General features: G+C 39.0%; 1 protein-coding gene across 1 annotated transcript in view; it reads left to right on the forward strand.

Annotated features, from left to right (window-relative positions):
* Positions 1-16,566, forward strand: part of CATSPERE (catsper channel auxiliary subunit epsilon) — a 126,504-nt gene that overhangs the window by 21,707 nt on the left and 88,231 nt on the right. Inside the window, exon 6 of the mRNA XM_044267060.1 lies at positions 6,898-6,922. Coding sequence (XP_044122995.1) covers positions 6,898-6,922 — 25 coding nt within the window. The remainder of the gene's footprint in view (positions 1-6,897; positions 6,923-16,566) is intronic.

The raw sequence follows: 16,566 nt of genomic DNA on the forward strand, positions 1-16,566 counted from the left end.
TTCCCAAGCTCCTAAATCATTATGTGCATTTTAACAAGATCCTATAGACATTGTTTGTACATTACTGCTTAGGATGCACCACTCTAATGCACATAAATGAAAGTTTCTCTAGGATATAGACCTACAGGTAGAACTGACTAAAAGTAGGATATGCATTCGCTCAGCTTTACTAGTTAGTGCCCAAATTGTTTTTGAAAAGATAGTTCTAATCTACATAGCCTCCACCAGCTGTGGATAGAAGTTGCCATTGGGCCATATCCTCACCAACTCTTAATATAATCTGATTTTTTAATTTGTCAGTCTGGTAGGTGTGAAATTGTGCCACTGTGCTTTTTTGCATTTCCCTGATAACTATCGAGCATATTTTCAGTTATTCATGAGGAATTTTTCTTCCCTTGCTGTTAAATGAATATTTTTACCCATTTGTGAGTTATTTTTATGTTTCATAATAATTTATAAGATTTCATTGCATTTTAATTACTAGGACATTATCTATACATTTCAACATGTATCTTGAAAGAATTGTATCCTAGTTTATTCAACTTTTCACTTCTTATGACTCTACTGATAACTAATATCCTTCCTGTTGTAGAATTTATCAATTCTTAACCTTAATGTGTTTGCAAATTTTTAAATCAATTTAAGAAATCTTTTCCTCCAAGTTTGTAAAAATAGACTTCTACGTTGTTTTCTGAAACTTCTTAATCCATCTGGAATTCGTTTTTGCATGTGCTTTGAAATAGGGATCCAATTTTATGGTTTTTTTCATGAATAATTAATTTTACCAGACCTAGTTATTGAATAAGGTATTTACCAGTAATGCCTACCTTGTCATAGATCAGTTTTCCATGAATGCAGGTTTCTCCCCAGCTGGCTATGCTCCTTAAATCAATACTACATTATCTTTATTACTATGGTTTCATTTGCAAATCTCGATAAGAGGCAGTGTGAGTACCGGACTCTGAACCTAACTCTTGACCTTCTTCAGGCATCTCTTAGCTATGTACTGGGCCCATTTTAACTGCCTGTGAATTTTTAGAATTGGTTTGTCAAATTCCACAAAAACTTTAGTAGGGATTTTTATAATTTGTCTAAATATTTTAATCAATTTGAAGAGTCTTTCAGCTCAAGAATAATATATAACTCCCATTTATTTAGGTCTTTTTACATGTCTGCCAATAAAATTTTATAGTTTTTCATGTAAGTGCCTGGACATCTTTGTTAGACTTATTCCAAATGCTTTATAATTTTGTTGCTATTATACTCAATTATTTATTTATTTGTTTATTTATTTATTTTAAGATTTTATTTATTTGTCAGAGAGAGAGTGAGTGAGCATAGGCAGACAGAATGGCAGGCAGAGGCAGAGGGAGAAGCAGGCTCCCTGCTGAGCAAGGAGCCTGATGTGGGACTCGATCCCAGGACGCCGGGATCATGACCTGAGCCAAAGGCAGCCGCTTAACCAGCTGAGCCACCCAGGCGTCCCAATCCCCCTGTTGTTTGATGGCTTTCTTTAGCAATGTGCTTGGATCCCATTCTCTTCATTTATTGTGTGTTTATTAAAGGTTTTTGATTTGTGGTTGCCACCATTAGGTTCACCATTACCAGGCACTTCAGGGATGTCTCCTGTGTGGGTCGTGTGTGCCCTACTGTTGTGGCTGAGCCGCATTTGCCTTCAGTCCAGTCAGCTGCATTGGCCCACTTTTGCCTTTTGTGCGTGTACCCAGTGGGACTTAGGCCCTATGCTGTCCCTTGTCCCTTAGGACCAATCTGGAGCCACTGCGGGCTTGCAGTTTGGTAGTTTCAGAAGTCAGAGTGGATGCCTACCCTCAGCTGTGGTCTCCCCAACCTACAGGACACCCACCCTGCCTTGTCCCGAGAGGCCTTCATTGGTGGGTGGATCTGGCAGTTAGACCAGCTGCCTGCCTCCTTTCCATTTGCTAGGGCTGCTCCCTCACCAGCCTGCAGGGTGCTCTCCCTGCCTGTCCCTTGGGAGGCTCTTGTTGGTGGGTGAACTTGACAATGAGACTCAAAGTTTTCCCCCAGTCTTTTTGCGGGTGCTGCAGTCACACTGAACTGCAGGGCTCTCTTCCTGTGCTGCCCCTGAGAGTGTTTTGTTGGTAAGTGGAGGCACAGTCAGAATAGATGCCTTCCCCCAGTACGTGTGCTGGCGATGCAGTGGCGGTGACCAGTAGGGCACTCATTCTGCACTGCCAACTACAAGGTTCAGCTGGGACTATGGGAACGTGGGGGGGGGGCGGGGGGTTACTCTTCCTCTCTCCCCAGAGTGGAGTCACTTTGGAAAGCCACTTGTCCCTGCCAAGACTGCTTTTGCAAGGTTTGGTGGGGCAGGAGCCACTTCGAAGGGATGCCACGTGAGGTGGATGGGATGGAGTGGAAACTCAGAAGAGCGCGGAGACAGAGCACGTCGTGTTAGCAACATATGTGGATTGTGTTCGGTGGTGCAGTGGGGGGGGGGTGCACAGGGAAATGATGCCTATCAGCTCTTTTGTTCTTGGAGAAGTCTCCTGAAGATCCTCCCTGCCCCTCCAGCACGTATTCAGAGGTTAGTAAATAAATCCATACCTCAGTAAATAAATCTACCGTATACCTCAGGCCCTTTCCAAATTGCTGCTTCTATGTTGTATTGTGGCTGGGTTATTTATTATGCTGGGTCTTAAGGGTGTGGTTTCCCTTTCCTATTGCCTTCTGGCTTGCCTGGAGCTAAGCCCCCTGATTTTAGTATTCAGAGGTAAGCCCTGCTGATTATAAAAATTCATGAAATTGAGCCCCACTGGCTTTTAGAGCCAAATGTCATGGGTCCTCGTCTTCCCAGTTTGGGTGCCCCATACCTGGGGTGCCCGGTGTGGAGTTGGATGCTCTTGCTTCTCCATGCTTGTGGTCCCTCCTGTTTGTGCTTAATCTCTCCAAAGTGTTTGGCTCCCAGCTACGTTTCTGCCCCTTCTACCCTTTTCGATTTGGCCTCATCTCTGTGATTAACTGTGGAACATATGTTCTGCCAGTCTTTGGGTCCTTTTCTATGTTAGTTGCACGCATGTGGCAACTAAGTCCTGTTATCTCAGTGTGTCTGTGGGATGTAGTGAGCTCGGGATCCTCTGACTCTGCCGTCTTCCCAGAACTCTACATCTCTTTATGTTGTGTATCCGTTATCAGATTACTGTAGCTAGAGCTATTTTTGATAATTTTGTCCTTTAACCTTTGTACTAACGGTAAGTGACTAACACACCACCTTGTTAAGATTTTAACTTATTCCGAATCTCACTATATACTTACCTAGCAGTAGTGTGTTATCTATTTTCATAGTTTCTTTTTACTTCTTAGAGGTCTTTTATTTCAGCTTGGAGAACTCCTTCAGTATTTCTTATAAGGCAAGTCTAGTGATGATAAACCCCCTCAACTTTTATTTGTTTGGGAAGGTCTTTATCTTGCCTTCATTTCTGAAGGGCAGTTTCACTGGGCAAGTGTTCTTGGTTAGAAGTTTTTCCTTTTAGCACTTTGAATATATCCTCTCCTACTTTACTGACACATCAAGTTTCTGCTGAGAAATGCACTATTTAGCTAAGGGGCATTCCTTTGTATGAGAGGATTTTGTCTTTCTCCTGGTGCTTTAAATTCTGTTTTTGTCTTTGGTTTTAGATGGTTTTATTATAATGGTTGTGGAGACCAAAACTTTAGATTAAAATTTTGGGGTGACAGCCTTATGAACTTGAAAATCAAATCTTTTCCTACTTTTGGAAAGCTGTCAGCCATTTTATCTTTAGGTTTCTTCTCTTCCTTTCTGAGACCCCAGTGATGCTTAGATTGTCTCTTAATGGTATCCCATAAGTTTCACAGGCTTTGGTCATTCATTTTTATTATTATTATTATTATTTTATTTTCTGAACTGGGTTATTGCAAATAATCTGCCTTTGAGTTCACCAATTCTTTCTTCTGTTTGGTCAAGTCTACTGTTGGGGCTCTCTTGTAAATCCTTCAGTGTAGTCAGTGCATTCCTTAGCTCCAAAATTTCTGGGTTTTGTTTTGTTTTATGTTTTCTATTTTTGAAATTCTCATTTTGTTCTTCTACTGCTTTTCTGATTCCATTAAATTGTTGATCTTTGTTCTCTTGTACCTCTCTGGACATCTTTAGACCTGTTATTTTTAATTCCTTTTTAGGGTACTTCTATCCATTTTGGGGATCCATTACTGGACTTTACTGTGTTCCTTTGGTGGTGTCAGGATAACCTGATTCTTAATGTTCCTTTAGCTTTACATAAGTCTCTATATATCTTAAAAAGCAGTCACCTCTTCCAAACTTTGGGAGACTGATTTTGCTAAGGAAAACCTTCACCCCGGGATAGAGCATATATGACCCCAGGTCTCATGAGGTAAGGCATGACAGGGGCATGCGGCATCTTTGGGTTCTGGGAGCCATGATTTCTCATTAGCCCAGACCAGTGGGGTCCATAGCATCAGCAACTGTGTGGTAGTTGGTGAGTGCGGTGTAGTCTCCATAGTCACTGCAAGGGCTGGTAGGGTTCTCAGTAGCAACTCCAGCTCCAGGGACTAGGGGCCAGAGCAGGAAGTGCTAGTGGCCCAAGTCAGTGGTGTGCACATACTCAGATGTGGGGACCTACTGTAGTTTTTTGTGTACTGGCAGGGGTCAGTTTCGGACATGCACATCGTGTTGAGGGCAAGGGCCAGGTGAATGCAGGCACACTAGCAGCTGTAGAAGCCCTGACCATCTATGTGTTCTCCTTGGCTGTGGTGTCTCACCATAGATGCTGGCACAGTAGTGGAGGCCAGTGAGAGGAGACAGGGCCAGGTCTGGGCTCACAGACAGCATTGAGAGCCTTGACCATTGGGATGCATTCCAACAACTGCAGGGCTTACCACAGACATGCTCACGGTAGCAGAACAAGTAATGGAAGTCGGGCTGCGGGGCCTATTTGGAGAAGCTAACCCCAGGCACCCACAAGGGGTGGGTGTGCACTAGCACAGCTGCAGAGGCAGGGGCTAGCTGCCTGTGTGGATCCCATTCTCTGGCACGGGTGCGGGGAAGGGAATGAGAAGGGACACGAGCAGCTGGGATCTGCAAATGCAAAACCCTGTGGGTTAAAAACCAGTGAAATCCACAGGGATCCATGGTGGCTGTACTGATCACTGGTTTCTTCTATGGGGAAAGTTGCCAGGTCCTCTGTAAAGAGCAAGTCACTGGGAACCCTGGTCGCTGATACTGGGTGGCCCCTGCCCTTCTTTCTTGTTCCTAGTCATCTCTATACATCTCAGCTCTGTTGGTCCCTGGGTGGGTGAAACCAAAGCAGGTCCTTCATGCAATACCCAGAAAGACTGGAGAAGCTGGTCCCTCTCCCTTTCCTGGGGAGGGGAACTCTCTGGTCAGTGAGTTACCTCTTGGCGCTAAGCAGTGTCAGGTTGGTGGATGGGGGGATTGGGACAAGATGAAGCATTCTTTCTTCCTTTTTTTTTTTTTTTGCAGTTGTTCTCAGGTTTTTGTTCCACTATGTTGAAGTTTCTTAAGTTGACTCTTAAGCACTCCAGGACTGTTTGTAGATAGCTGTCTAATTCTTGATTTTGTCGGGGACAGAGGCTGGCTTCCCTACTGCACCGTCTTGGTGACATCAGCTTCTCCTATTTCTATAATGACCCTTTCCCAGTTTCTTTCTTTGGCTTTTTATAATCTCTCCTTGCCTTAAATGTCAGCACCACTCGGGTTTCTTTCCTTGGCCCCTTCTCACTTTACACTTAAGTGTGTGCACCAACTCAAGAAAGCCAAGCAAATGATAAAAGATCCAACAGAAAGTTGCTTATCTTCCATGGGAATCAGGTTATTACTTTAATGTCAGCTGATACTATCACTCTACAAGGTTACTTTTACTTTTACAATAATAATTTAGTCTTAATATGAAATAAGGCCTTTCTCATATCAGTACAGTTATCCTTTTGCCTTTAAATATTCCTTTACAGATCGGTAACTCGGTGATATACTTCTGTTCTTACTTCCCGCACCTCTGAAAAGTAGCATAACACAGGGCATACATACCAGTCCTGGAGCTATGGAGCTTTTTGATCAACTTAATACCTTGTGAACTCAACACATTTGCCTTTGTAGATTTATATTACTTATTTTCTTTTTTTTCTAAAATCAGATTGAACATATGAAATATTGTTTTCTTTATATGGTCTCAGACATTCACCTCATCCATATTTACTGATTCCCAAAATATCTTCATTTGTTTTATATATAATAATGTCCTGGGCACTGTGCATCAATTAGCCAATAAAAGGACATAGTCCTGAAGCATTGACTTTTAGAGATTATATGATTAAAAAATAGATATCTTTAAATTAAAAAAAATCACCTTCTAAAAAACATGCAACTTAACATACAAATCAATGTCCCTTTCAGAAAATTTATATTGCAAGGCTGATTAATAAAGGATTTGTATTGCTAATTAATGAATTTTTATTTGGCATAAGTTACAGCATGTAAACACTATAGGTTTTCTTTTTTTTAAATTTCTTTTCAACATAACAGAATTCATTGTTTTTGCAACACTACAGGTTTTCTTAGACAAAATGATCATGTCACATTTTTAAAGATTTATACTCATGCGACTTTGGCTATATGAACTCGTAGTATTGTTAAGACAACATGCAGATTCAAGCCTCTCAGCACTTTGACATGTGAGAACTAATAGTTATGTTTAATTATAGATATATGTAGCTTTTTAAACATTTAATATTTAATTGTTTATCTGTAATAGAGTGTAAGGAAGATATTGAAGGACTTAGAAACATGTATATTGAAAATGGAATATTCAAACTAATATTTAGTGTGCTGTTTACTAAAATATGATTCCTCTTTTTCCCCAACAGAAATTTCTTCCACAATTTAACCCAGGTAAAACATTTTTTAAAAAATTTATATATCCTTCATATATCACTACTATATTATTTCCTTCTAAGCATTCATGTTTCCCACAAGGAGAATTTTCCAAACTAAGTTTCAACAAAAGAAGCTTAGAGTGCAGTGATACTTCAGATATGGTTTGAGGACCCCTAGGACTCCACGGACCTTTTCAGGAGATCCATGAGGTCTACCCTTTTCCACCTACATATCTGTGTGAGGATAGATTTTCTCCATATGCTTCCACCAAAACAACATATACCAACAGCTTGAATTGGGAACACAGATGATAATTCAGCTGTCTTCTATTAAATACAAAACCATTTTTCTAATTTTTTTTTCTGTAAAATAGTTATTTTTCATAAAAATATATATCATGTTAACATTTATGGGTTTATTTTGGCTTTTAAAATAAGTGCTTTCCAATCTTCTCAGTTTTAATTTGTACCTGGTAACATGGTAAATAACGATAGATCTAACCCACATAAAATGAAAGCTCTGTGAGACTCTCAATAATTTTTAAGGCTAGGAAAGTGTCTTGAGATCGAAAAGTTCTAATATCTGATCTGGAGACTCTTACCCATAGGAAACAAACTGAGGGTTGTTGGAAGGGAGGTGGGTAGGAGGATGGGGTAATTGCATTATGGGCATTAAGAATGTGATGTGGGTATGATGAGGGTGATGTGATGAGCACTAAGTGTTATACACAACTGATTAATTATTAAACTCTGCATATGAAACTAATGATGTACTCTATGTTGGCTAATTGAATTTAAATTTTAAAAAAATCTGGTCTAAGGGTGGAAGCTGGCAGTGGAGTAGGAGGACCGTAGCTTGTCTCTTTCCATAAATACAACTAGATACTATCAAATTATCCTAAGTACACCAGAAGTTGACTTGAAGACTGGCAGAATAAACTCTACAACCATAGGTAGAGAAGTCACACTGAAGAAGTTAGGAAGTACAGAGATGCAGTTTGAGAGAGAAACAGATCATGGCCACTGTGGAAGGGAGGGAAGGGTGAGAGCTAAACTAGCACACAGGGGAGCACACGGGAAAAATGAATCCCATACCAGTTGGCTTGAAAAGTAAGGAGGGCTGAATATTGTGAGTTCTTGCAACCAGCAGGGATTAAAGCCTAGAGTTTTAAAGGCCAGTGAACTTGACTGGGATACAGTCCAGAGAGTACTGCACTGGGCTTGGGAAGAAGCCAGACAAACAACTAGCCGACACGCAGCATGGAAACAGTGATGAAGGAGCACCTGCAGCACACACTGGGAAGGTGTGAGTCCCAGAGAGGCAGCACTCATGCAGAGACACCTCTGGGAACAAAGGAACTGGCCGAAACCATTTCCCTATCCTGACCCTTAGTATAAGCACAGGGCTACCTGCAGGAACCAGTGCAGTGCCGACATTTGCTAACTTACTTGTGTCTATAAAACCCTAACCCCCACACGCACTCCAGTGAAACCACCCACCTGAAACATGCTTGCTCAGTCCCAGTGCAGCAGGCCATCTCCCAGAAGACTGCCCAAACCCCTGCTCACACCATACTTCCCACTGTGAGAGTTTTGCCAAGCCTCTGTTCTGCCAGCAGTGGCAACAAGTCTTATTTCACAAACAGACCCAAGCACACTTACTTAAAACATGCCACATTAAGTCCAGGGACCAAACACTGCCTGCAATAGGCAAAGAGAGACTCTGCAGATAACTGGCCTGAAGGATAAAGCAGCCAGAATGAAACAGCAGAGTACATGTAGCACATATTGGAGACACTCCCAGAAGTGCCAGGCCCTGGGGAACAAGGGACATTACCTGGCAGGGCGCTACAGGACCTCTTCTTCATAAGGCCATTACCATCAAGAATAGGAGACATAGCTAATGTTTCTAACACAGAGAAACAGGCTCAGAGATATAGACAAAATGAGAAGACAGAGAAATTTATCCCAAATGAAAGAACAGGACAATGCCACAGCCAGAGAGCTAAATGAAACAGATATAAGTAACATGCTTTGGTAGAGAATGTAAAGCATTGATCTTAAGAATATTCACTGGACCTCAGAAGAGTAGAAGACATGAGTGAGACCTTTAACACAGAGATAAGGAACAACATGGAAGAGAGAGAGGGCATGATAAAATGAGAAATATGCTTCATGGAATGAACAGAGGTTAGAAGAAGGAGAGGAATGAATTAGTAACCCAGAAGACAGAATGATGGAAAGTAATCAAGGTGAACATAAGAGATAAAAAAGAATTATGCAAAACAAGAATAGAATTAAGGAACTCAGTGACTCAATAAAACATAGTAACATTCATATAATAGGAATCCCAGGAGAAGAGAGAAAATGGATCAGAAAACTTATCTGGAGAAATAATAGCTGAAAACTTCCCTAATCTGCAGAAGGAAACAGATATCCAGTTCCGGGAGACACAGAGAACCCCCATCAAAATCAACAAAAGCAGACACACACCAATACATATTGTAATTGAACTGGCAAAATATAGTGATAAAGAAAAAAATTTTAAAGCAGCAAGACAAAAAAAGACAGTAACTTACCAGGGAAAACCCATAAGGCTAGCAGGAAATTTTTCAGCAGAAACGTTCCAAGCCAGAAGGAAGTGGCAATGGGAAAAATCTGCAGCTGAGAATACTCTTATCCAGAAAGGTTATTTTTCAGAAAAGGAGAAGAGATAGTTTCCCAGACAAAAACTAAAGGAGTTCATGACCACTAAACCAGCACTGCAAGAAATATTAAAGAGGACACTTTGAATGGAAAAAAAAGACCGAAAGTGACAGAATAAAGATAGGAATCACAAAACCAGTAAAAATGAATATTTCAGTAAAAAAAAAAAAAGTCAAGGAATCCACAAAATTGAAGTATGTGAAATATAACAACATATATCTAAAATGTGGCGAGGAGGAGAGTAAAGAATGGGTTCAAACTTTAATGACCATGAACTTAACATAGACTCTTACATGAAGAAGAGGTTATATACAAACCTAGTGGAAACCACAAATCAAAAACCACTAATAAATTTACAAAGAATAAATAGAAAGAAATCTATACATTGTCACTTTTAAAAAATCAGCAAATTATGAAAAAGGGAAAGGAAAGGATCAGAGAAAATCTTCAGAAACAATCACAAAACAGATAAAAAAATGATAATAAATACCTATCAATAATTATTTTGAATGTAAAGGGACTAAATGCTTCAATGCAAAGATGTAGGGATGACAGAATATATAAAAAACCAACACCCACCTACATGCTGCCTACAAAAGACTCAATATAAGTACCAATACTTATATTGGACAAAATAGACTTTAACCAAAGAGTGTAACAAGAGACAAAGAAGGACACTACATTTTAATAAAGAGGACAAGCCAACAAGAAAATATAACAATTGTAAATATGTATACATCCAACACAGAAGCATCCAGTTAATAACAAACATAAAGGAACTAATTGATAGTACATTAATAGTAGGAGACTTTAACACCCCACTTACATCAATGGACAGATCATGTAAACTGAAAATCAACAAGGAAACAATGGCTTTGCATGGTACGTTGGGCCTGATGGACCTAACAGATATATTGAAAGCATTCCATTCTAAAATAGTGATTGAAAATTTACTATAAAGACAGTAAAATAATAGTAACTATCATAATAAGTAAACCTCCTGGTATAATGAAGCCTCCATAAAACCCCAGAGGACAGGGTTCAGAGGGCTTCCTAGTCGGTGATTACATGGATAGTCGGCGAGAGTGAACACCAAAAGAGGACATGGAAACTCCTCACCCTTTTCCCATGCCTTGCCCTCTGCATCGTTTCCATCTGGCTGTTCTTAAGCTACATCCTTTTATAAAAGCCAGTAGTCTATGAATTTCTCTTCAACTTCTGGATCATCCCTGACTCCCGCATCCAGGGAAATGTTGAGGAGGACTCTTGACCAAGAGCCTGAATGAGTTAGGAATTCCCCAAAGAGAAGCTAAAGGCAAGGGCGTTGCTTTGGCTTCCTGATTCTTTCCTCAGCCTGAACTGGGAAGTAATTCACAAGGGAGAAGTGAAAACAGCACCTTATCTCTGGCTTCCTGTTTTTTATTTCCTTGCACTCCAGTATGTGGTTTCTGAGAGTGAGGAAGTAGAAGCTGGCAAAACTATTGTTTGAGTTACAGCCTCGGAGCCGTTCAGCTGAAGCACACAGAAGTGACCTGGCAACACTTCAAGGTTTCAGCCACAGGCCCTGCCATGGAAGCATGACACAGGATACTGATTTCCCTGCCTCTTGCTGTTATTCCCATCCCAGGGAGTTGTGTCGCTGCCCTCTGCCCAGCCCCCCAGCAAGTGCCTCATCAACAAAGTCCCTGGGCAGACACAGGCCCACAACATGCATTTATATACATAATTTTTAAATTAACATAATTTAAATAGTACTTTTGTCCTAGCGTGTGAAAAATAAGTAAACAAATAAACCTGCCAATAGCAGATCAAGATAGTTGAATGAGTCCATGTGTCCACGTGCACTCTTATCTCAAATCCAGCTGATGTTATAGAATTTCTTATTAAAGCTATAACTGGAACAGGGAAAAAAAAAGAGAGTGCTTATTATTGGATAATTTTAATATAGGAAATAGAGAGAAAATTCTAGAAGTAGAATACATATTACAGACCCAAATAATACAGAATAACCTCCATCTCACTCAAAGAAATGCCTTTAGAAAATATGTGTGGAGAATGCCAGTCTACACGTTTACATCAACATAGGTGCACTTGTGTCAGAAATAATTAAAGAATCTAAAGCCGGAGTTATAACGTTGACTTTGGAACTATGAGTGTTAGAAGATAAGCCCTAGATAGGGGTGATGTTTTATTGTATGTTTGGGGATAGAAAATGAAGGCCTCTAACCAATGAGAGAAGGAGGAGCTGAAACTAGTCTCCCTACATTTTGCTAGGGTTTATAAAATATCTGTAAAGTGTGAAAGAGTAAAGTTCCACTCACAGGCTTAGAGGAATTCCGAAGAAATGATATATCCTCTGAGGGCTATAAATGCATTTGGAGTTAGCTACATGAAGTGTCACGTGGAGGTTCAAGTTTAGTAGCCCAAGAGTCTGAAGAACATAAAGCCAAGTAATAAACACAAAATGCAAGCAGTGAAATACATAGGGTCCAGGCAGAGGTGACTGCAAAACTCATTTCCATAACCCAGAGCATATAAGATTCTCATAGAAGACAGTCCCTCTGAAAATAACCTCAAAGTAAAAGGTATAAACCAGGGCACCTGGGTGGCTCAGTGCATTGGGCCTCTGCCTTTGGCTGGGGTCATAATCTCAGGGTCCTGGGATCGGGTCTCACGTCAGACTCTCTGCTCAGCGGGGAGCCTGCTTCCCTTCCTCTCCCTCTGCCCGTCTCTCTGCCTACTTGTGATCTCTCTCTGTCGAATAAATAAATAAAATCTTTTTTTTAAAAGATTTTATTTATTCATTTGACAGAGAGAGAGAGATCACAAGTAGGCAGAGAGGCGGGCAGAGAGAGAGGGGGAAGCAGGTTCCCAGCTGAACAGAGAGCACGACGTGGGGCTCGATCCCAGGACCCTGAGATCATGACCAGAGCCGAAGGCAGAGGCTTTAACCCACTGAGCCACCCAGGCGCCCCAATAAAATCTTTTTTTTTTAAAAAAAGGGTAAAAACCACAAAAACAGTCTGGAATAGACACATAAAAATCGAGAAAGTTCATACTATTGAAAGCTAGAAATGAGAACCATCTGAAAGACTACTAAATCCATATTTGAAGTATTCAAAGAGATAAAAGAAGGAATTAAAATAAAAAGCAATTATACAGCATCCAGAAATTGAAAAACCTCTCACTAAAATGTCTTGAAATGAAAAAATAGGCAACTAAAAATAAAAATTCAGTGACAGTTTCAATAAAAGACCGGATATAGTTGAGAAAGTTGCAGAATTAGTAATTTGGAATAAGAATCATGAAGAATGCAGTGCATAAAAGTGAAGATATGGAAAATATCCAAAGAGTTAAAAGACATAGACTGAGATGGTTTATTATACATGTAATAGGAATTCCAAAAAGGGAATAAAATGAACTGGACATAATACTAAAAGAGAGGAATATGGAGGATTCTTCACAATTGAAGACATGAGTATTCAGACTGAAAAACTAAAGTGCAGGTTGTAGTAAATAATGGTGAACAAATGAACTATATAATATGCTAATAAATTTAAATAAGCATTGACAATCAAAACTTTTCAGTAATGATTTTTTTAAACAAAATAAAATGAAAAAGCTAGCCAGCAAAACAGTGGAAAATGAAGGGAGATTTGGGTTTAAATTTATTTAAGGTCCTTATAAGCATTCAGGATAGGGATACTGGATTAACTTTAGCCTACATTAAATATGCATGTAAAAATGTAAGATGGTCCATTAAAGTAATAGAAATAATTATGTAATTTCTAAAAAGTAGAGCTCTGGAAGAAGAAATTTTAAAACACTAATAATTTAATAGAAGATAATGAAACATGAAATAAAGAAAAATTAAATATAGAGCCCTAAAGATAAGATTTTTAAAATCACTTAAATTATTAATCAAAATTGTGATTGGATTAAATTTACCCATTAAATGACAAAAACTCCAGAAATCTGATTTTAATAAAAGTTAGACAGTTAAAACAAAGAGTAACACAAAATTTGGAAAGAAAAGGATGTAAACAGGTAAATACTATCAAAACTGGGGTGATGATATGAATGTCAAATAAAAGATAGGTGAAGCCCCAAAACTTTAAAAGGCATAAAGAGGGAAATTATTTCATGACAACAGAAAAATCTATGAAGAGGAAAATAATATCATCTGTACTTAACAATATAGTCTCGCCTGATCATAAAGAAGATAGAAATTTCCCTCAGTTCATTTCCTGAATCTAACACTACTTTAAAACAAAATGCAGGCAACGAGAAAGTTGGGAAGGGAGGGAGGGAAAGAAGCGTAGACCAATATCCTTGTGTATATAGGTGCAAAAATTCTACACAAATATTAGCAAATAGAATCCAGCAATATATTAAAAGACTGCATTGAAAAAGGCCAGTATCTTCCAGAATGCAACATTCATTCAATACCAAGAAAGTGGAAGACAATATCCATTCCATCAACACAATAAAGAAGGAAATAAATGATCACATAATAAGTTTAAAAATTGAATAGGAATTCCCAATGAAAACCCCAATCAAATCAGGAACTGGACAGATGTGCTCAGTATCATCATTATTATTTAACATTGTCTTGAACATAATAGTGTAAGTAATAAGACAAGAAAAGATGTACAATATTACCAATTTATACTGGCAATAAAGACTATAAAATACTTATGAATAAATTTAACAAGACAGACAGAGAATCTGTAGCAAGAGTCATTCTCAAATTTTGTTGAATGAGGGACACTGGGTGATGTATGGAACTATTGAATTACTATATTGTACACCTAGAGAATATTATTCAGGCCTTATAAGAGTTGACACTGGAGAATTTCAATGATGTATATATTTGCATAAGAAAAAGAGCATGTGGGAATTGTGTATAATATGATCCAGTTTTGTTTTTAAAACTCTTAAAATGTCTCTTTAAAAAAATACATAAATGTAAATATGTGTATCTGTCTGCAAACACGTAGTGTGGAGAAAAATATGAAGGATACATACTACTTGTTTAAATCAAGTTACATAGATTGAGAGACTCTTAATAGGTGAAGAAAATATAAGGAGAAATAAAACCCTGCTATAAAAACCATGGAAGGATGGGACGCCTGGGTGGCGCAGTTGGTTGGACGACTGCCTCCGGCTCAGGGCGTGATCCTGGAGTCCCGGGATCGAGTCCCACATCAGGCTCCCAGCTCCACGGGGAGTCTGCTTCGCTCTCTGACCTTCTCCTCGCTCATGCTCTCTCTCACTGTCTCTCTCAAATAAATAAATAAAATCTTTAAAAAAAAATAAAAAAATAAAAACCATGGAAGGAGGGAAGGAAAGAAAGAAGGGAGGGAAGGCAGAATTACATAGGGACAATACAGAATTAAGGCAAACAGGTGAAACAGGATAAATAGGAATGTCCTATAACAATAAAATCTTCATATATGTGTATGTGTATGTGTGTATATCCACATAGCCAGAACGTAGATCCAGATATAAAACATACAGATGTACAAGTTCTTAACATAAAGAACTTCCACAAATTAATAAATAAAAGACTAACAACCCAATAGAAAACTGGAAAATAGGTAAAGGAAATGAACAAATAGTTCACAAGACAGGAAATACAAGTGGAATTTGAACACATGGAAAGATGCTCAAACATTTCTATAATAAAGGAGATGCAGGTTAAAACTCTACCAAAGCACCATTTTTCACCCATCAGACTGGCAAATTATAAAAGTGACAACACACGATGCTGAGAAGGCTGTGAGGAAGGAAGAAATCTCGTACATTGCTGATGTGACATGTATTAGAGGAGTTGCTTCAAGAACAATTTAGCAGTATCTGTGAAAATTACAGATGCATATGCCTCAACAGTTACACTTTAAGGTCCCAGGTACAAAATAATACATATACAAAGTTGCTCATTATGGCATTGATTATAATGGCAAAGGACTGAGAATGAATGTTTATTAGTAGGCTACTATTTCATTATGATTCCTCCATAATTTGGAATAATAAGCAGTGGAAAAGTTAATGAGAATATGTTAAGATCTCTAAGGTAAAACTTTAAGTGAAGAATATAATGTTTGAAAACATGTGTTTAGGGCGCCTGGGTGGCTCAGTGGGTTAAGCCACTGCCTTCGGCTCAGGTCATGATCTCAGGATCCTGGGATCGAGTCCCGCATCGGGCTCTCTGCTCTGCAGGGAGCCTGCTTCCCTCTCTCTCTCTTTCTGCCTGCCTCTCTGTCTACTTGTGATCTCTCTCTGTCAAATAAATAAAATAAAATCTTTAAAAAAAAAGAAAACATGTGTTTAGCATACTTACATTTTTAAAAAGATTTTATTTGTTTATTTGACAGAGAGAGAGAGATCACAAGTAGGCAGAGCAGCAGGCAGAGATAGAGGGGGAAGCAGGCTCCCTGCTAAGCAGAGAGTCCGATGTGGGGCTCCATCCCAGGACCCTGAGATCATGACCTGAGCCGAAGGCAGAGGCTTAACCCACTGAGCCACCCAGGTGCCCCGCATACTTACATTTATATAAAAAATAACATCTTAATTAGTCATGCACAAAAATTTTACAGAAATATAAATAAGAAAACTTACTAATAGTAGATCCTTGTTGGGTGCAGTGGGCTTGTGGGGATTGAGTGATGGAGTACAGAATGGGAGAGAAAATTTCAACTTTAGTTTTAATTTGTTTTTAACTATGTGAATAAATTGTCTATTCAAGAATAAAATTAAGAAGAAAGAAAAAAATTAGATCTACATCTATTGAAATGACCATGTCATATAAGTAAGAAAAGCAAGTTAGAAATAACATGAATCATGTGATTTCATTTTTGTAAAAAGTGCAGGGGTGGGGAGTTGCTGTGTCTAATTATGATTGTAGAGAAAGATTTATACACATTCATAAAGAGTTTTAACATTGGTTACCTC

This window comes from Neovison vison, chromosome 10 (genome assembly GCF_020171115.1).
Source record: "Neovison vison isolate M4711 chromosome 10, ASM_NN_V1, whole genome shotgun sequence".
Lineage (NCBI taxonomy): Eukaryota > Metazoa > Chordata > Mammalia > Carnivora > Mustelidae > Neogale > Neogale vison.